Source organism: Coenobita brevimanus, chromosome 93 (genome assembly GCF_032717465.1).
Source record: "Coenobita brevimanus isolate Jiangsu-jjx chromosome 93, ASM3271746v2, whole genome shotgun sequence".
In the NCBI taxonomy this organism is placed as follows: Eukaryota; Metazoa; Arthropoda; class Malacostraca; order Decapoda; family Coenobitidae; genus Coenobita; species Coenobita brevimanus.
In genome coordinates, this window is record NC_137046.1 from 31,375,949 (window position 1) to 31,398,324 (window position 22,376).

At 41.5% G+C, this 22,376-nt stretch overlaps 2 protein-coding genes across 4 annotated transcripts in view; one reads left to right on the forward strand and one right to left on the reverse strand.

The window, feature by feature from the left end:
• LOC145412614 (uncharacterized) overlaps positions 1-4,461 on the reverse strand; it is a 154,274-nt gene extending 149,813 nt beyond the window's left edge. For all 3 annotated transcript variants that reach the window (XM_080282530.1, XM_080282528.1, XM_080282527.1), the window contains exon 1: positions 4,301-4,461. In XM_080282530.1, coding sequence (XP_080138656.1) covers positions 4,301-4,460 — 160 coding nt within the window. In that variant the 5' untranslated portion in view covers position 4,461. The remainder of the gene's footprint in view (positions 1-4,300) is intronic.
• An 862-nt stretch (positions 4,462-5,323) lies between these two features.
• Positions 5,324-22,376, forward strand: part of LOC145412396 (uncharacterized) — a 56,988-nt gene continuing 39,935 nt past the window's right edge. Inside the window, exons 1-2 of the mRNA XM_080282283.1 lie at positions 5,324-5,347; positions 18,986-19,170. Coding sequence (XP_080138409.1) covers positions 5,324-5,347; positions 18,986-19,170 — 209 coding nt within the window. The remainder of the gene's footprint in view (positions 5,348-18,985; positions 19,171-22,376) is intronic.

The following is a 22,376-nucleotide window of genomic DNA, read 5'->3' on the forward strand; positions in this document are numbered from 1 at the left end:
CTCTCTCTCTCTCTCTTTCAGAAAAATGCCCTTTATCTCTCTCTCTCTCTCTTTCTCTCAAACTATGATAAATTACCTTACACACTGCTGACAAAGCATACATTATTATACAATTTACTAGTAACTCTCTCTCTCTCTCAGAAAAATGCCCCTTATCTCTCTCTCTCTCAAACTATCATAAATTACCTTTCGCACTGCCGACAAAGCATAACATTATTATACAATTTACCCGTAAGTCTCTCTCTCTCCGCTCAGAAAAATGGCCCTTATCTCTCTCTCTCTCTCTCTCAAACTGCAATAAATTACCTTACACACTGCCGACAAAGCATACATTATTATACAATTTACCCATTACTCTCTCTCTCCGAGAGAGGAGGGAGGGAATGGAGAACGAGAGAGAGAAGATGGACCAATGTTATGCCTTATCTCATCATTCGATGGGACGCTGCTTGTGCCATTCCTGTATTTATTCCCTCTCTCTCTCTCTCTCCGAGAGAGAGAAGGAAGGGAATGGAGAATAAGAGGGAGAGAGGAGGGATCGATGTTATGCCTTTTGCTGCTTGTTCCATTCCTGTATTTATTCTCTCTCTCTCAAATGACGATAAATTACCTTACGCACTGCCGACAAAGCATACATTATTTACAATTTACTCGTAACTCTCTCTCTCTTTCTCTTTCTGTGTGTGTGTGTGTGTGTGTGTGTGTGTGTGTGTGTGTGTGTGTGTGTGCAGATCCCCTTTATCTCTTTGTCTCTCATGTGTGTGTGTGTGTGTGTGTGCAGATCCCTGAGTGCCTGGTACGGGGCTGGCAGCATCATAGGAGGAAAATTTACGTGTGCGCTCCAAGGTGTCCGCGCGCAGGTATTCTGAGCATACTGCATTACATGGGTGGTATTTGAGAGTTGCCACCAGCCCTATTTCCCATACAAATTTCAGCCACCTACTCCTCGTGGTGCGGTTTGGGTACGCCTTTGAAAATTGCGCTCATTGGAGGCCTATCGCTTTCAACGGGTTAACCCGCCCAGTCCCGTCGACGTATGGGTACGTTGCAACATTTTGCATTTGCCAGTCTCGTCGACATATTGGTACGTCGTGCAATTGCAAGGTCCCTAATTTGCACAATTTTCAATTTTCGCGCGTGATTTTTTGTATGTATACACGGGACACCTTACTCTATTCCTCTACAAGATGCCAAGCAGGGCCAATGCCTTACACCGCATAACCTCCCCCCTCCCTCCCCTCACGCCATTGTCTCGGCAATTCACCTGTTACCAGTGACCTGGCCAGTAAAGACATTCAGGGCCAGAGTGATTCCCCAATTGATGACAATGTGGAGGACAAAGTTTACATAGCATTAGAGGAAGAAACAGTCAGAAATAACGATCAGGTACTGTGGCAAAAGAGGGTCAGGTATGGTGATGAGTTAGTGAGTGAAACAATGCTTATAATGCCTATATTACTGTTTGAAAACCAATACACTCTCAAACTACATATAAATTCTTACCAAATAAATAAATAAATACCAGTTATGAGTGGTGTGAAATAGTTACCCTCCCACAGAACTCATTTTCTTTGGTGCCAGCCTATTAGAAAACCCAGTCAGGTAAGGAGGTACTGGTACCTGGATTGAGTATTTTAAACCTCAGGTGAGCGATTTCTCTGTGAATTTTCGATGTTTCTCACCAAAAGCGGAGGTTTTAGCAAAAAAAAAAAAAAAAAAAAAAAAACGAAAATACCTCAGGATTGGGGGGTGTCAGAGGTGCGAAATAGCTTGGGATGTGACGGGTTAATGTGCCTGATGCTGGCTACTACGAATTGACGTCAATAGTTTTTATTTTTTTACTGCCTGTAATCAAATGTTTAGCTATAATAAATCCTACAGAAATTTGAGCGAAGAAGAAAATAGGTTTTGAATGTACTCTGAGTGTTTAAAGAATTGCACATATCCTATAATCACACATCCTGCATTAAGTAGAAGGTATAATAAACTTTCTGCTTGCATTACATTGCTAAACTCACTAGAGGTAAATGTATGTATTACTTTTTGCAGCAGAAGGACCTTGCCAACTCAAATTCTTATAACTCCAGCTCGTTTTCTGTATTTTTCTGACTTTTCATGGTGGTAAACAACTGTTTTCTGTTAGCTTTTTTTCCCCTATTTATCATCATGTTCCTTATGCCTCACTTATTGTGGACTTACTAAAATTTGCTCAAATCATGGTTAAGTTACGTTAGGTTTGGTTAAATTGCTGGGATAGGTTAGGTTAACTTGTAAGGTTAGGAACAGGTAGCTACTAAAGGGCAACAGGGACATAATATGATGGAGTGTCTGCCATTACATTCAAGACAGTTGATACAGTGGAAGAAACATGGCAAAAAACAATAAGGAAAGAAATTTAACATGAAACATTCATTTACCACAGAAGAGTATGAAAGATTATCAGGAAGAACCGATTTCGTAAGATACTTCTACTGTTTATACTAAAACATATGTTTACTCCCATCCTCCAGATGACTGTGGTATTCAGCATGGCAGCAGGCCCAGTTCATTTTCACAAGGTTCTGGGAAAGTTCAGGCTAGACCATTAAGAACTAAACTCAAAAGAAGAGAAAATGTTATCTACTTTTTTTTTTTTATTATTCCAAAGGATATGGGCATCATGTGAATTACTGTACACACCATAATTTTTCATAAACTGAGAGGCAGTTCTAATTGATTCTGTCGCTTAATGTATGTAACGTATCTGTGTAAAACATTTAGCCTAATGCCTATGGACCCACATCTTCCTATATACATCATCCATTCACTTGAGGTTGTACCGCCTTCTTTTTCCGTCACCTTTATCGTTCCTTTTTGTCTGCCTTCTTCTCTTTCCATTTTCATCTACTTGCTCGATGTGGTGCTGCCTACACTTCACCTTTATTAGTCTTTTTTTTTTTTGTCTACCCTCCTCTCTTCTTATTTCTCCCATCATTCCAATCACTTTTTATTTCTCTTTCCTTTTCAGGTGGCTTTACATTTAATGACAAGCCTAATGATTTCCTGTAAGCTAGGAAACCATTTACAGCACTAGGTGGTGACCATATAACCAAACCATACGTGTTCCTCAAATGTCAACAAGTTGGTTGATGGAAGGTTAGTGCTCCTCCCTATAAAATGGCTACCCCTTGGAGGAATGAGGCATCTGGCTATAGACAGATAGGACCCACATCCTTTGCCTCTTATTCATCACAAGCTGTACGGTAGGTATGTTACTACTACCATAATGTACAGTAGCCTAAGTTGTAAGGTCCATGTCTGACTTCATCTACAGTATATGTCTTGGGAGGTCTCCCGCATTTAACCTGAGGCCTTAATCAGTCTGCATAAAAAGAGCAATGGACCATTGTTTTGGCTGTGGCCCTCAAAACTCAAGAAATAGTACAGTAGCCTACACTAAACTAGCGTTGGTATTACTGTCATTTATTACAGTCAAGCCAGTCAGGCATTCTAGCCTTTTCTAACAAATTCCTCAAATTAGGGGGGGGGGATCTCCATGACATTTCCTTTGCAAAGGTGTCTTAGGTTAGGGATTAAGTCTGATTACTTAATGTCATGCTTAATAAAAGTTTTTCAGTGTAAATTACCCAAAATCATTCGAAATATGAGTAAAACCTTCCCTTGGTGAAAAAATTAAAAAAGAAAAATACGCATTTTGGTAGATTTTGAGGATTTTATTTTGCATTTGACGAACCCCAAATAAGGGTTAAGGATCATTTATGGTGGAAACTGATCTCTAATTCATATGAGATTGAGGCAAATCCTACCCCCAGTGGAAGAAAAAAATTATAATACCCCATGCGTAATGAACAACAAAAATTCCCCCGGTTAGATAAAGTGTGGGTAGGTTGTGTCAATGTGCCGTCGAGGATGTAGGGGCTGTTTTCTGTGTAACCTACAACTATGCCGTGGCTGTTTGCTGTGTTATAAATCTATCCACCTGAAGGTCAGAGTGGAAGCGGGCAAGTGAAGCCCGTTAAGATATTAGCGTATGAATGCCGTGGTCAACGCGTGACTGGGTTTACAGTAGTGCACTAACAGTGTTCCCACACCCGCCCCATCATTGTTAACCTACAGTAGTTTTCTTTAAAAAAAAATATATATATATAAATTTTACAAAAAACATAGCTACAGCTACACCATCTGGTTAACAATGCTTCAAGTTGCAGTAAATTTCGGCCTATACGTTCACAAACCGTGAAGTAGCACAATATGCAGGAAAACACTTTCATCGCCAGTCCATAAAAATTGACATTCTCACCTATCGAACCGAAGTCAGGATCTGCCCTGAGGAAGCCAAAGCGAGTGCCAGTTCTTTCCTCATACTGGGCAATTTCTTTTGAAGCTTCTTCTAACGTGAGATGATAACCAAGAGTAGGTTTAATATCCGAAGGATCATCATTGTTGGCGGTGTCAGCCATCTTGCCTTGGTAACAACAGTCCCGCCACTGGCACCAACACAAACGTCTTTCTTAGGAACTGTAAGTATTTTCATATTAAGCAGGAATAAGTACAGTTATGAAACATGTTAGTTTTTGTATGAGAATGTAAAAAATGAAATAGTCTAATTTAATTAGTGCAATAAAATGTTGTGACATTTTCCCATTAATTATCACGGATTTTGGCAACATTGTTTTTAAGGCAATATTGCCAAAATACTTACGCAATATATAAATACACAAATGGGCAGTTATTTTATATTCATGAAGCATTACTAAAAAGAAATTCTCCTAAAAGATCAACCAATTAAAGAAAAATAATATTAAAAACAAATTGAACAGAAAAAAAATCATTATATACGGCCAAAATTTTTTTTTTTTATGATGACAAAAATGAGTAACGGATACATTAAAGATAAATGAATGGTGAAGGAGGCCAGCTTTTACCTTTTACAATATATTATTCAATTACTCCTCTTGCAAGCTAAATTACGCTCGCTCAAGGGCACCATCAGCTGTCTAGAGATAAACAAGAAAATTTGGCAGTGTTTATTTTTCGCAGAGGCTATCAGAAAAAGGTATTATTCGCATTTTTTTTTTTTAAGTGTGCATAAGGAAGTTAGGTATGTTAAATATACGGATACACTGTTCTACCTTGCTACAGTTTCACCTTAATGACACAGAGTAGTTAGTATTTGTATGTCAACTTTATGTATCCCTAAAGAGAGAGGATCTGGTCCTCTTACAGTTTCCTCAAGTAGTATTGGAATGCTTATTGTGATATCACAGACCTTAACTTTTGACTATCGATTCCTTAATGTTGTCATTGGGTTGGGAGTGTGGGGATGGATGAGTCTCCTCTGAATAAGGTAAGTATCAATTTTAATCAGCCCTTAGATTACAGCTAACGAAACTAAATGTGCGAGACCTTGACTGAAGTCGGTAAGAAGTTTGGAGTCGTGGTGGATTCAGTTAATTAGCACAATGTCAACAAAGCCCTTTGGTGCAAAACAACTACCCTAACATGAATTTGCTTGAAAAAAGTAATCAGTTGTCAACTTGGACATGTCTTTGTTTTCGTGGCAGAATTACATACTAACTCAGCTCTGTCACTTATGCAAGGGCTAAAGTTCAAATGGCAGGTTCACGGAATGCTTACCTTTGAGTTAGTTATACTGTGCGTTTATGGTAGTGTTATCCCTGAACTGGATATTGGCAACTTGTAAAATAATACCGTACTTCATACACTACTAAGGCTAGGCCTGATAAATATTACTTTCATAGTCGGATGTCTTGGTAAACCCTGTTAAGCTTGATCTGTTCTTAAAATAGAAAAGTGTTTACAAAACCATAACACTGTATCCTTAAGAAGTAAGGATCAGTTTGTTGCACAGATCTAAGTCAACTTTCTTCTGTGACATTTCTTCTGCAGTTAAAAAACAAGCAAGATATTGTGATGTCTAATGTTGTGTTTAGTCTTTGGAAACATTAACCCCAATCTAGCTTTTTTCCTAAATGGTGACAAACAGAAGTCTATTATTTTCAAGGTACTGTTTTTTAGAAACTAGCTAACCTGCTCAAATGCCACCTAGCCTACCTGATAAATACTGTATTTACTTTATTGCTGTTTCCTATTTTTGATGCTTTTCTTGTTCCAATTGATAGTTTTTTAGTTCATTTGATTGTTTTGAGGCCTCATTTGTTGTGCAAATGAAAACTATTGCTATGGCAATCTTAGTTACCTCCTAACCCATGAAAGAGCTCTTGATTGCTACCTAATTTAACCTAACAAAAGTAAGCAAACCTAATCTAACCTAACCTAACAAAAGTAATCAAACCTTGCCTAAATAAAGTAACCTAACTTATGCTGATGGTCCTTTTTAGCTTATCTGACAAGCTAAGATAAGCTATATCAACCTTAGATATCCCAACTTCACTGGGTAGAATGCCGTGGCCTGCGAAAAATTTAAGGCTGGCCTCATTATTTTCAAAGAAATTTTTCCCAATTTCTTAGTAATTAAACAAGCAGCCTGCACACGGCATCTTGGTGGTGGCCGTGGAGTTGAAACGTGGTTTCAGAATTAAATATTGCCCTGTGAATGGCTGGCTGAGTGACGTTGGTCAGGTGAGAACTGAAATTTAAAATATTCATAAAAAATAGAAATTTTCATTTACACACAAACAAACACATGTAGACATACACTATATGATAGCACAAATCCACTAGGCATGGTAAGAGTGTCTGCTAAAGAAACGTCAATAAAGTAAATAAATACCGCCTAACCTGTGTCATTCAAGTCTATCTGAGACCAATTTCCAATCTTGACCTAAGTTGTTAGAGGAGTCCATCTTGACTGATCACAAATTTGAAAATATGCAACAGACCTACTTCCAGCCAACTGATTGGCTGAATCAGGGGCTGGATTCACTAACATGATTGTAATTTGAGGCACCTGAGCAAGATATGGCACCTCAGATTATGCACTCCTGTGGTGCCTTATCTCTCACCAGAGTTTGGTATTCACTCAATTTTTTTTTACGGCACCTTACCCCAGTCGCAAGTTGTACATGCCTTAAATCAGCCATCGTCAGCTGATTTCTGCTGAGCCAATAGCAGAGAATCTTACAAGTGAGGCTTTGTCACGATCAACCAGTCACAGAACGAACCCTCATATCAGCTGTTTATCTCCCTAGTGTAATGGTAAACACAAGCGCAGAGGGGAGAACATGCACAACACACAGTCCTCAACCCAACAGGAGGAAGTAACACAACAAACTTACTCGGCATATTTTCTTGTACCGAAATATACGACCATCCACCCATCCATCATTCAATCCTACATTGCCCCATGAGGAGCATAGGAGCCCGGGGCTAGGGAGTTGGTCCCGACATTTAAGAAGAGTGAATAATGGAAATAAAAACTCCAACAAAACCAAAGATGAGACGTCCTAACTTTTCAAGCGACGAACTCTTAGTGTTATTTATTTCCGTTACTGCCGTTTCTTTAGCGGGCAATCTTACCATACCCAGTGGATTTGTGCTATAGTGTATGCCTGTATGTGTTTTATTGTGCAAATGAATATTACCGAATCATGCTCAACATACTGAAAGGTGGATTTCGTTTTCCAACTTCCCAACTGGATGCTGGGTTGGGTTGGGTAAGGTTAGGGTAGGTTAAATTATTAGGTACAGCTAAGCCAGGTTAGGTTAGGTTTCGTTAAATACTTATAGTACGCCAGTCGCTTCCAGCCATGCTATTTCCAATCAGATTGTCATGGTCATATTATGGTTATTATTCATTTACACAACAAATGAGGCCTCAAAACTCTCAAAGGAACTAAAAAACTATCAAATGGAACAAAACAAAAAAAATAGGAAATGGCAATAAAGGAAATATTTACCCTCGTAGTTTTGATTAATGAAGTCTCCAAAACAAAAACAGTTATTTTTTCCTCACTAGACACAAACATTACAAAGAAAGCAAAGGTGCTAGCATGGGAAAGTATTACCTATAGGGTGAATAGTGCTAGCAGAGTGAAAAGTGAGAGCAGTGAAGTCTGGAAGAAATTTTGTGATTTTAGATCACAAGTCAAGGGGAAGGCAGCCAAGGCAATGAGGGAGGCAAAGAAAACTTTAAGTATTTAAAGAAATGCATATTTCTGTTGTTAGTTACATAGCACCTTTGAGGATGTAAGCTGTTTCTTCTAACATACCATATCAAACAAACCTAACCCATTCATGAGGCTTTATGATACTGGTAGAGGTAGGGTTTGATTATATCACTTTGGTTAGCCTGATCAAACAAGTCTAAAACTAGGAAGTCATTTCCTTTTTTTTTGGGGGGGGAGGGAGAATTGTTTGGTATTGTAAGCAATTACCTAAGAAAAATTTCATATGCCAAAGGTTAAAGTTGATCCCATCAATCAGTAATAATTTTGCTTTGGTCTTATGTTGAGCATTCATATTGTTAAAGAAGTCATTCCTTTCAATTTCCTTGTTACCTTATCCAGTATATTGATGTATGAAATGATTTGTGTTGCATAGGCTTTGTTTAGGTAATGCCTGTTAAGTCTATTTAACACCTTAAATCCAGTGCCATGTGTGAAATAAAATTATTGTCTTCATATGAATTTAATCACCTTAATATATCAAACTGTCATTGTTTAGCACATCCATTATCAACCCATGAACTGCCAGAAGTCTGATTTCATGTCGTAGAAACCTATAATATCGTAGCAGATGCTCATCAGGCATATGGAGAGGGTCTATTGGGTCTCTGAACCTTCTTTCTCAATGTAAATGTCGGCGAGCTAAATACACAGCCACAGACTCCATCGCTGTACTGTAAACATCAGCAGCTGACTGCTCAAGCAGTCTCAGGCTTTACCGGTGGCATGTGAAGCTTGGACGTTGTTGGAAGGACACAAGTCAAGAGTGAGAGCAGTGGAAATTAGTTATTTAAGAGGAGCCTGTGGAGTCACATGGAGAGATAGGCTGACAAATGAGGATATTAAGGAACGTTGTGGTGTTGAGGTGGATGTGATAGGGAGCGTTATGAGGAACACTCTGAGGTGGTTTGGCCATGTGGAGAGGATGGAGGGTGAAAGACTGACAAAGAGAGTGTATGTGAGTGAGGTGGAGGGGGGAAGAGGGAGGGGGAGGCCGAGGATGAGATGGAGGGATGGGGTGGAGAGGTATATGAGAGAGGGGGTTGTGAGTTGGGAGCAGGGTAGTGAAATGGCGGGGGACAGGGCGACTTGGAGGCGATTTGTTTGTGGCCACCCCAAACTGGATTGAGGCGTCTGGCAATAGATAGATAGATAGATGTTTATTTTCTACACATTCATAATACCTTGCAAAGAAATAAGTATTGCTGGAGTTCTTAGCTGCACTAAAACGAATATGGCACAGCTCTTATTTTTCTGTCTGTTCAATTTCTTCTTTTACAACGTTGATTAAAAGTGAAGAGGGCCAAAGGCAATTGATAATCCAAGAGGTTGCATACTTGATAAACATACTGATTCCAGGTTGTGATGTAGGTTAAGGTATGTCCCCCAAGCACCTAAGTTGAGGCGTCAGGTCTTGTGGCAAGATGGCTGCGCTTATGCTTAGTGAATGACTGATTCTGCCTCAGCACTGTATCTTTAGGCACCGTTAGGAGATCCGGCACCTTTAGTGTTTAGTGAATCCAGCCCCAGAACTGTAATGCACAAGCAAAAACAACTGCACACCACCTGTGACTTTACTGCACCACCAAGAAACAAGAACATTGCTATTGATGGGTGAATATATAAGCCAACCCCCAGCACATGCACACATTAGATCCCACAATATCTCATTAAGAAACGCTGCAGAAGAAAGTTGGGTCAAACTTTACACTTACACCTATACCTCATGCGATTTTCTACTTTTTGTTAACATTTTCTAATAGATTCGGTCATTCTAAGAATCTTTTCTTCTATGACATTTCTCTCGGAAATTGGTAATAAATGAGTTACACGTGAGGTCAAAATCGATCCTTGGATCTTCCCTCACTTTCAAACTTTTGAGTCGGTGTTTCTCCATCACGGCACTTCCTGGGCGTGACATCATGCTATTACAGCGCATGCTCGGATGTCGTGGTCAGTGAAATTAAAATCAGCCAAAAGGTGGATCAATCAAATCATTGATAGCATTAGGAGATTTTCAAATTTCAAACATCCCTTACTTTAGTCAGTTCCACGATGGCGTCCTCTTATAGTGGGTGTGCTGTGATTGAATACGAGACCATTGGTCATTTTTTTAGGGGATTTAGGCAAACTCTTCCACGTCATTCTCTTCCAGCGACATATAAGGTAAGATAAGGTTAGTTTTTTTTTTTTTTTTTTTTTAATGCGAGGAAGAAGGAACCAAAGGCCATGAGCCCGCAGTGACAGTTCCCTCCAAGAGAAAAACAAAATACAATAGAGAGCCAAATTCAAGATCCGATCATTTTGAGATGCCTGGACACACTGCGTTTGAAAGACTGGAGATCATAGGCAGCAGGAAATACAGACAGAGGGAGACAGTTCCAGAGCTGACCTGTTGCATAAATGAAAGACTGGGAGTAACGGTTAACTCTTGCATTAGAGAGTTGGACAGAAAAGGGATGAGAGTTTGCTGCCAGACGGGTGCTACGCCCCCGTCGTAGAGGTGGAGGAATGCAAGCAGACAGTTCAGAGGAGCAGTGACCATTAAAGTAGCGATAGAAAAGAGATAAAGATGCAACAGAGCGGCGAAGAGACAGAGGTTGAAGGGAGTCAGTAAGAGGAGGAGAGTTAATGAGACGAAAAGCCTTTGACTCCACCCTATTGAGAAGAGCTGTATGTGGGGAGCCTCCCCACACATGAGAGTTGTACTCCACACAGGGGCGGATAAAACCCCTGTATAGAGTCAACAATTGTGCAGGGGTAAAGAAAGAGCGGAGTCGGCTTAGCACACCCAATCTCTTGGAAGCATATTTTACAAGAGATGTAACATGATTTTTCCAAGATAAGTCCCGCGTAAATGAAACCCCAAGTATGTTCAAGGATGATGCAGGATTAAGCTGAATATTATTAAACATTAGTGGGTATACCTGTGGAAGATTTTGTCGGGTTGATAGGTGTAAGAACTGAGTCTTAGATGCATTAAAGACAACCATATTATTTTTACCCCAGTCAGAGATACGAGCCAAGTCAGACATTAGGTGTGCCATAGCCTCATCCCTTGTTTGTTGAAGTAACTGTTGAGATGGGCGTTGCGGGAACCGAATGGAAAGGTGAAGGGTGGAGTCATCAGCGTATGAGTGGATAGGGTTAGATGTACAGCTTAGAAGATCATTGATGAATAAAAGGAAGAGAGTTGGTGATAGGACAGAGCCCTGAGGAACACCACTGTTGATAGATCTAGGAGAAGAACGATGGCCGTCTACAACAGCGGCTATAGAACGACCAGAAAGGAAACTAGCGATGAAGGCACAGATAGAAGGATAGAAACCGTAGGAGGGCAGTTTGGAAATTGAAGATTTATGCCAGACTCGATCGAAAGCCTTTGAGATGTCAAGTGCAATGGCAAAGCTTTCGCCAAAGTCCCGAAAGGAGGATGACCAGGAGTCTGAAAGGTAGGTGAGAAGATCGCCAGTGGAGCGTCCCTGACGGAACCCATACTGACGATCGGAAAGAAGGTTGTGATAGGAAAGATGCCTTAAAATTTTTCTATTAAGAATTGACTCGAAAACTTTTGAAATACAGGACGTTAAAGCAATTGGACGATAGTTGGAGGGTTGGGAGTGGTCACCCTTCTTAGGGACTGGCTGAATGAGAGCAAACTTCCAGCAAGAAGGAAAGGTACAAGTTGACAGACAAAGGCGAAAGAGTTTACCTAGGCAGGGTGTAAGCACAGAAGCACAGTTCTCGAGAACAACAGGAGGGACCCCATCAGGCCCATATGCCTTGTTAGTACTGAGGCCAGTGATGGCAGAAAATACATCAACTGAAGAAATTTTAACGTCAGCCATGAGGAAGTCAGAGGGGGGAAGTGATGGAGGAACAGCACCGGAATCGTCTAAGGTGGAATTGGAGGAGAAAGTCTGTGCGATCTGCTTTATCAGTAGAAGAAATAGCTACAGAACCATCAGAGTAGAAAAGAGGAGGGAAGGATGATGAGGTAAAGTTGTTAGAAAGATTTTTGGCAAGGTGCCAGAAGGAGCGGGAAGAATTCGAGTTGGAGAGTTGAGAGCATTTAGTATGGATGAAATTATTTTTAGTAGAGCGAAGAACAGACTTAGCACGATTCCGGGCAGAAACGTAAAGACGATGTGATTCAGGGGTGGGTTGGCTCCGGTACCTTTTGTAGGCCTTCTCCTTGTTGCGGACAGCATTAGAACAAGTGTGATTAAACCAAGGCTTTCTTGCGTTAGTCAATGGATATGAGAAAGGAATGTATGCTTCCATGCCCAAGAGAATAACCTCTGTAATGCGTAAGGCACACTCAGATGGCTCACGGCCATGGAAGCAATAATCATTCCAGGGAAAATCAAAGAAGTACTGCCTGAGGGCCTTCCAGTCCGCAGCTCCAAAATGCCACAGACGACGCTTCCCTGGAGGGTCCACAGGCCGTACCAGAGTGATAGGACAGGTTAAGGTAATAAGGTTGTGATCAGAGGAGCCCAACGGAGAGAAAAGATTAACAGAGTAAGCAGAAGGATTAGTTGTGAGGAAGAGGTCAAGTATGTTGGAGCTCTCTCCAAGGCGGTCAGGGATACGGGTAGGGTGCTGTACAAGCTGCTCTAGGTCATTGAGGATAGAAAAGATGTAGGCTTGTTCACCAGGTGGATCCGTGAAAGGAGAGGAGAGCCAAAGGTGGTGGTGAACATTGAAATCTCCAAGAATGGAGATTTCAGAGAAAGGAGAAATGGACAGAATGTGTTCCATCGTAGAAGTAAGATAGTCGAAGAATTTTTGATAGTCGGTAGAATTAGGGGATAAGTAAACAGCACAGATATATTTAGTCAGAGAATGACAGGAAAGCCGAAGCCAGAGTGTGGAGAATTCAGAAGAATCAAGTTCAGGAACACAAGAGCAAGATAAGTCGTTGCGTATGTATACACAACAGCCACCTTTGGCTTTGAAATGAGTATAGAGAAAGTAGGAGGATACAGAAAAGGGTTTGCTGTCAGTTGCCTCAGACAGCTGAGTCTCCGTTAGAAAAAGAAGGTGAGGTTTAGAGGAGGAGAGGTGGTGCTCAACAGAGTGAAAGTTAGATGAAAGGCCGCGAATGTTGCAGAAATGAAGAAGAAGAGAGTCAGACAGTGGTTCCAGGCACCTTGAGTCATCACCGGGAGAGGGGCAGATGGCGGGGGTATTTATGGTCCCCCCCCCTGGGGACTCCGAGGCTGGGTGAATTGACGCCATTTTGTTGAATTTAGAATAGGAAGTGTAGTGTGTACTGTGCATGTAGTTTGGTGAAGATAGTTAGAGAAATTGTACTGGAGAGCATGCTGGCCTACTCTCTGTGTAACTGAGACACTGAAAAAGTTCAGCAAAGGGGGATGGTCAGGAACTAGTCCTGAGGGCTGATGAAACGGGAGCTCCAGCACTCCCTGTCATCAGCTTTCCATCCACCTCGGGAGTACTGCCCTGCTCGACTGGTGCTACAGGTTTGGTTTGGTTAATGTTAAGTTTGGTTAGGTTAGGTTAGGTTAGGTTAATAATATGGCAGAGTCTGGTGGGGCAAAGCCCCCCCGGTTAGGGTGCCTCTACCCGCATCAGTCCAACAGGAGAAAACCTGAGGGACTCGACGAAGACGAGGATACTGATTAAGGTAAGCTTCTAGGTTAGGGTAGGTAATTTTGATAGGTTAGCGTAATTTTGATAGGTTAGGTTAGGTTAATTTCCTTTAGGTATAAAAGTAGGACATTTCACGTGGTAACGGGCATCCAACCTGAGTGTTTTCTGTTGTTTTTGGTGTGATTTGAGTTGATTTTAGCTATTCGTTTCTGCCGAGTCGCTAGTTGCGTTCGGCAAAAACTAGTCACTTCCGATAGAAACAAAGGTCAAAATCGATCGAATCATACCAAAAAGAACAGGAAACACTCAGGTTGGATGAAAAAGATCGGCTAAGGTGATCGTGTTAAAATTGACCGAGAGTTGATTTAAAATCGTCCAGCAATTCACATTATTTCTTAGGAATCTGGTGTTATGGTTTTGTAAACATTAGCTATCTAATAAGTCTGTGAAGTTTCAGCCCTATAAAATGGTGAAGTTTAACAATTAACATTTTCAGAATACATGTTTCTGCAACTTTTTAAATGTATGTTTACCTTGGTAAATAGGTCACTTTATATTTTGCGAGGAGAAAATACAGTGCAAGCTACATTGTATTATAGGAGTGGAAGATCTATTACAGTACCCTCGCGTCCAGCACGGTAATATTGTCATGCATGGGTCACGTGTTGGACCAAAAACGTGTTGGACTAACAATAGAGCTTATGGGGAAAAATGAATTATGTCAGCAACCCTCGGAAAAGTCACCCTAAATACCTACCATATACCTATACATATATTGGTACTGTTGTAATTATAATAAATGGTACTGTGCTATGAATGATAACTAACCTTTTAGGATAGTGTTGGTGGGCTTGCTGGGAATGGAAGGTGGTATCCAAGGCTGTAGGTAGTCTACTGGGTCCCCGGAGGATGGCTGCTGGCGTCACTAGTGGGTAATGGCTGTTGCTCCTCCTCAACCTCCCTCATAAATCCTTCGAAATCACACTCAGAATCACTATCTTCGTCCACAGCCATGGAAGGTCCTGCTTCTGCCTGTCCTAGCACTGTAATCCTCGGCAAAGTGCTTGCTTCTCACACTGTTGCCAGAGCCCCGTCTCGTGACTGTGGAAAGTGATCGCTGTCGCTGACTCAGTAGAGACTAAGGAGAAGCAACTTTGTTTATAAACTGGTACGCACACCGATGAGAAGGGTTTCAAAACGATTGACATTTATTCTAAAATATTAATATGTATTCAGTGTCAGGCTAAATGTTCAATGCTGTAGTACGATACATTCTCTGTCGAGTCGCCTGGGTTTTGGTCACACTGTTTTGCCCGTCGTATCGTCGGCAGGAATCCATCCAGATGAATTCCAAATCCCCGTGGTATCATCGGCAATTTTACCACGTTACCATTCCGATTTACCATCGTATCCTCGGCAAACCTGGTATGAAGTGCCGTGTGATAGCCCTCGGCTGCCAGGATCTTGTCTTAGTTTTTTATTATGATCACATTGGCTTCATTCATGTCGTAGGCCTGGCAATGTCAACTTTCCTCTCCCCTTTCTTCTTCCTTTCGATGCTTTCTAGCTTGGTGGCCTGAGGGAGGTGCCGATGCTTCTTGGGGTTCTCAGAAGGCTTCCTAGGCATCGTGAGCAGGGTAAAATGCAGTAACAATGGCAGAAAATGCAGCAAGAAAAAAGCACCTTCCAATGCAATTATGCGACTGAGTGGCGCTGTGGCGGGAGAAATTTAAACAAAACATCATGTGACAGCAGAAGCGTTTTTAATTGGGCGGCATCACGATCACGTCACGATAGCGGGCGGGGAAGGCTACTTGATCAGAAGTTTTCATTGACTATCATCATCATGGGAATGTCCAGTATGACCATGTTGGACCAGGGGTGATCGTGCTAGAGTGAACTCTACGGATTTCGCCCACTTCTCGGAGCTCTGTGCGTGTTATGCTAACACACTCGTGTTGCAGTAATTAAATCGTATTAAATAATACTAATTAATTGCTGTCCATGCTGGACCCGAATCGTGCTGGAATAATGCGTGTTGGACGCGAGGGTACTGTACTTATCACCTAATCTTTGCAAATGCAGAGATGAAAGTGCCTTTACCACAGTGCTAATCAGCAATTAGGAAAAATGCAAGTGCCTCGCTGATGAGAGCATGACATAGAAAGAATGGGGAGGCTCCTTTGGCTGGTTATGCAAAAGCAGGGTAGTGGACTGCAGGAGGGGGGGTAACATCTGCCTGTAGTTTGCTGGTTTCATTTTTTCAGATAAAGCTGAGTTAAAACATCTGTTCTGTACTGTACATGTGCAACAGTGTACTGACTTGGTGGTCATTTACTGAATTGGCACTTTTAATTGGAAAATGTTGTAATTTTTATTGCCATGTAGGTTCATACACACCTAATTATCTGAAATCCGGTCAAAATTTTGTGTTTAACTGGTAATAAAAAATCAGAATTCAGACAAAGATTTGCTAAAGGTAGCAGAAGTGTTTTGCCTTTAGCTTGACAACTCACCTTCGTAGACTTCTAGTTGGTATAGATATTGATTTAACATGCGGATACATTTATTTACACTGTAAATCAATATTTATGCAAAATAGAAGTAACAGCTAAAATAAGCAATTTTTTTTTTTTTTTTTTTTTTACTGGATTTCAGATAAGTAGGTTAGGTGTATGACCCTATATGGAGATAAAATTATAATATTTTCCTAACAAAAGTACCAATTTAGTAAATGACTGCTGATTTGGCTCAGTATTATGTCACACTGGTAGCTACTTACTATAAAACTGCTGCTACCCTGTTATCAACCAACTTTACATTTTTTTGTTGAACCAGTTGTGTAAAGTTTGGGCATAGTACATTTATTGCTGTGACTCAGTGCTTTAAGTGGTGCTTAATTTAATTTTTTGTTGGTTTTATTTTTATGGCTTCACCAACTTCTGCATTAATGCTTTGACTAATTTGAAATGATAACTAGCAAATATTATTTTATCAGTTGCAGAAAAAAGTTGAATTAGGTTAAATTCTGAAAGGCTGGATAACCTGTACTTAATGAATTTCTACTTTAGGTTTATCTGGGTCGACTGCTGAAATACTGAAGGCGTCTGGAAATATAGGAGCGAGTTTAGTTACTGATTTGGTAAATTCAGTTAGCTGTATATGAGTGTGTTGCACCAAGTGACTGGCTGATGAGCATTCCTGTAAATATTTATAAAGGGAAGGGTGATGCCCTGGGAAGGGGAAATTATAGAGGCATAAACATGTGTACCAGATAATGAAGGTAACTGAGCAAGGCCTAGAAGGTATGATAAGGGAAAAATTGTATACTGATGAGATACAGTTTGGGTTTATGCCAGGCAGAGGAACCACTGATGCTGTATTCATTGTCTGATGCCTTCAGAAAAAATATGTGGCTAGAAAAGAAAAGGGGGCTGTACCATACTCTGTTTTTGTTGATTTGGAGAAGGCTTTGACAGAGTCCCTGGGAGGTGGTAAAGTTGGTAATGAAGAGGCTTGGGATTGAGGAATGGCTGGTTAGAGTGGTTATGGCTATGTATGTGGGTGCTTGCATGCGAGTGAGAGTGGATGGAGAATTGAATGATGAGTTTTCTGTGAATGGTGGCATGCATTAGGAATCAGTCTTGAGTCCCGTATTATTTGTCATGGTGCTTGAATTTTTCACGTGACTTCAGAAATGGGAGATGATTTATGCTGATGACGTGAATTTGATTGCAGAGAATGAAAGGGAGGTGGAGGAAAGATTTGGGAAATGGAGAGATGGAATGGACACAAGGGTTATAAAGTAAATGTGGATAAAACAAAGATGATGATAGCTATGGCTGGTGGCAGTACTGTCTAAGCAGAGGAAATGTGGTTAGGCTATGTGTGATCAGCAACAAGGGTGTGGAAAGTAACTTCATGTTGTGCAGTGTTTGCGATAATTGGGTGCTCAGATGAACAGAAATGACAATAATTAGGTGAATATGTAGTGCCTCCTTGAATGCACGGCCTTTAGGGGAGCTAGGTTTATGATGGAAGAGTTGAGAAGTAGGATGAGACTGGAGTGTGTTGGTGTTGTGATGAGGAGGGGCAGATTGAGATGGTTTGGGTATATGAAGAGGTTGGGGGATGATAGTTGGGTGCAGAAAATAAATGTGAACATTGGTGGTGGGGTTGTGGGAGGCAGACCAAAACAGACCAAGAATGACCTTAGGGATAAGGGACTGAAGAGGGAGGCTGCCAGAGATTGAGCAGCATGGAGAACCGCCATTAGATGACCAAGGCTGGCGCATGCAAGCATGTTGAATGCTTTATGAATGAAACGATAAGAGATGTAATCATATTCATGGTATCGGTAGGCTGTGAAATAATGCTGAGTTCGTTTGTGCAGTGTGTCAAGGAGAACATGTAGAAATTGTCAGGCATGAAAGGAATGATCTTGCTGGAGAGTCTCTTGGATGTGTGGAGTATTGTTATTTGAGAGACATGTTATGTGCTGGAGGTGGAGCTGAATCTGTTTCTGTGGCTAGGGTAAGGAGTGGAGGGAGGAAGTTCAGGGAGCTGTTGCCTTGTCTAACATTGAGAGGACTTTCCCTCCATGCTAAGGTATTTTAGTATGTGGCATGTGTTAGGAGAGTAATACTGTATGGTAGTGAGTCCTGGATTGTAAAGGAAGAGGATATTCATAGGCTCATATGTACAGAAATGACAGTGATTAGATGGATGTGTAGTGTATCCTTGAGTATGAGACCTGGGGGACTAGGATTGCGATTGAAGAGTTGAGAGGAAGGATGGGACTTGAATGTACTGTATTGGTATTCTGGTGAGGAGGGGTAGCTTGAGATGGTTTGTACATGTTGAGAGGATAGAGGACGACAATTGGGTGCTGAGGCTGAGAATTGTGAACATCTGGGATATGGTTGCTAGAGTTAGACCCAAAAAGACCTGGGATGAGATCATAGAGGGATAAGGGATTGAATAGGGAGACTGCCAGAGATCTTGCAGTGTGGAGAACAACCATTAGGTGACCAATACCGACGCATGCAAGCATGATGAAGCCTTTGTAAATGATACAGTATGATATAACACCATCAGATCAAGCTGTTGTTGATAATTGTAGCCCCATTACAACAGTATTTTAAAGAATAAAATGATTACGGTACTGTGTGAACATGATATTGTATGCTAAAGGTGGATACACTTTTACTCGAGCTCAGGCCCACCGAGAGCAGCGTCGTGCTGAAGCCTACTGTCGAGGGAGACAATTGGAAAAAGCAGCAGATTGCCATGGTCGTGCCGCTGAGCTGCTGACTGCAGCTTTAGCCCTGACTGACAACACACTTGCACGGCAGAGCATTGCCCTTCAACACTGCCACCACCTCCGGCAACAGAAGCTTCTCAGGTCAGCACTAACAACTTTTTTTTTTTTTTTTTTTTTTTTTTTAAATAAATTACAGTACCTTCAGGTCAGTCCCTATCCAGTTTGAATACCAGAATACCTAGTGAAAAAATGGAGGGAGTATTCAGTAGTTTTTGAGTACCAAGAGTGAATGAGAATGCCTTTTTAGACATTTTTGCTGGAAGGAAGTTGGTACTTACAGGTACTTTACTTCCTTTTAGCACAATCTTATACACAAGTATCAGTAGATGTTTGACTACCATTGACCCTGAGAGTTACAGTACACTGTACCATAAGAATAAAGTGTAGCTGCAAGCTTGGTAGTCTGCTACAATCATACTTAGGCTAGTAACTAAACCAGTTCATATAGTCAAAATATGAGCTGCAACATGTACTGTACATTGTTTCAACTCTTGTTCATATCAGAATTCTCTACAACTAGTACCAGTACTTTAAATAAACTGTTTTTGAGCAGTTAGCAGGTTTTGGTATTTAGTTCAGTACCCAATCCCTAGCCTGAAGAGGATGTACAACATTATTTGAATTGATTCATTTGATTGACAAATTAATGGTGGAAAGTAGCCTAGGTGGGGACACTCACTATCCACTCACTCGATGTAGTGCTACTTTGGGTGTCTGCCCTTTCATCTTTTCCCTCCTTCCTCTTCTGTCTTTCTTTCCTTCATTCTTTCCTCTTCCTTCTGCCAATGGGTGACTCTACACTGAGTGACACACCAAATGGATTCCTGTACACCAGGAAACCATTTACTATGCTGGGTGATAACCATGTAAGCAAATTATGGCGCCTGGTAGTTTAGTAGGTAATTAAGGTGCTCCAGTCAGATTGAGCCTGTGTAGGTTTATATCTAAGGGGTGGTTGGGGTTTATTGCTCACATAATGCCACTCAGGGATGAGTTAGGTTGGTCACTTTCATATTAAATGTCAGGACCAACTTGCCTAGCCCTGGGCTCCTACATTCCTCAGGGAGCAACATAGGATTGGATGATGGATGGATGGATGGAAATTAGCAATGATTGTGTGTGTGTGTGTGTGTGTGTGTGTGTGTGTGTGTGTGTGTGTGTGTGTGTGTGTGTGTGTGTGTGCATGCATGCATGTTTGCTTGCTTGCTTCCTAGCATGTGCATGCGCTTGCTTCCTAGTGAGCATGTGTGTGCTTGCTTCCTAGTGTGCAGGTGTGTGTGTGTTCATTATTGACATTATGAGGATTCTCTCTCTTTGCTAAGGGGTTATATGCAGCATGTGCTAGGAGTTTATCTGATAATGCTGTACAGTTGTGAGACTTAGTAAAGGAGTATGATATTCAGAGTCTCAGACATAAACAGATGAGAATCATCAGATGGATCTGTTGTGTATCCTTGAATGACAGGCCTAAGGGGGTTAGGATTGCAAATGAAGTGAGGAAAGATGGCACGTTAATGCATTAGTGATTTCATGAGAAAGGGTAGATTGAGATGGTTTGGACATAAACAGATGATGGAGGATAACTGGGTGCGGATGGTGTACTTGCGAGAGATACTTGGGACAAGGTCGTGCAGGGGTACATCAGGGATAAGGGCCTGAACAGAGGCTGCTAGTGATCAAGCGGCCTGGAGAGCCACCATTAAGCGACCAAGGCTGACTCCTGCAGGAGTGTTGGAACTTTTATAAATGAATGAAGGAAAAGTCTTACTAGCAGAAAATTTGAAGGTAGCAAAGAAAATACAATACTATCTATCTATAGCCCGACGCCCTAATCCCGCAAAGGGTGGCCGCAGACAAAACGCCTCCAAGTCGCTCTGTCACCCACCATTTGACTGCCTTCCCCCCAACTCACCCCCGCCTCCTTCATATACCTCTCAACTCCATCCCTCCACCTCATCCTCGGTCTACCTCTCCTTCTCCCTCCCTCCACCTCACCTACATACACCCTCTTAGTCAGTCTTTCATTCTCCATTCTCTTCACATGTCCAAACCACCTCAGTGTATTTCTCCTAATCTTCTCAACCACATCCACATCCACCCCACAGCGTTCCTTCACTTCTTCATTCATCAACCTGTCCCTCCACGTCACTCCACATGCTCCTCTCAAGTAACTCATTTCCACTGCTCTCACTCTTGACTTGTTCCCCTCTTGCAAGGTCCATGCCTTGCTTCCATACGTCAGGGTAGGGATCACAATACTATCATCAGTGACTTCTTAACTTCCATACTCACCTTCCTATTTCTCATCACTGCTTTCAGTGTACCAACAACCTTTCTTCCCTGCTGTACCCTTTCACGCACTTCATCCCCCAAAGTTCCATCCTTACTCATCACACTACCCAAGTACTTGAATGCACTCACATTCTCCATATCCTCACCATCCAACCTCACTGCACACTCTGTGACTTCATTCCTCTCAAACACCATGACTTTACTTTTGTTTACATTAACTTTCAGATTCCTCCTCCTACACACTGTCCCAAATTCATTCACCAAACCTTGCAACTCCTATTCATCTTCACTCAACAGTACTGTATCATCAGCAAACAGCAACACCGGAAGCTTCCAAATCTCACCCTCATTCATTAGAGCCACCCCCACATCCACTGCCCTACCCTGCACCTCCTTTACAACCCCATCCATGTATATATTAAACAGCCATGGAGACATCACACAACCCTGTTTCAGTCCCACACTGAGATCAAAGAACTCACTCAGCTCACCATCCACTCGCACCGTAACCCTAGCTCCCTCGTACATACTCTTCACAGCACTCAACAGTTTTCCCTCCACTCCATATATTCTTAATACCCTCCACATACCTTGCCTATCTATTCTGTCATAAGCTTTCTCCAAGTCCATGAAGACAGCATACACTTTCCTTCCCTTCTCTAGATACTTCTCCACTAAACATTTTAGAACAAATATCTGATCTACACACCCTTTTCCCTTCCTAAATCCCCCTTGTTCTTCTCCAACTAGCTCCTCTGTCATATGCCTAACCCTATCAATGAGTATTCTACCATATATTTTACCAGTCACACTAAGTAGGCAAATACCCCTATGGTTACCACATACTTCTCTCTCTCTCCTTTTCCCTTGTATAAAGGAACAATTATACCTGATTTCCAGTCCTCTGGAACCCTTCCCTCTTCCCAAGCCAATCTACACAACTTCCATATCCACTCCACAACAATCTCACCCCCATACCTAAGCATTTCACCACA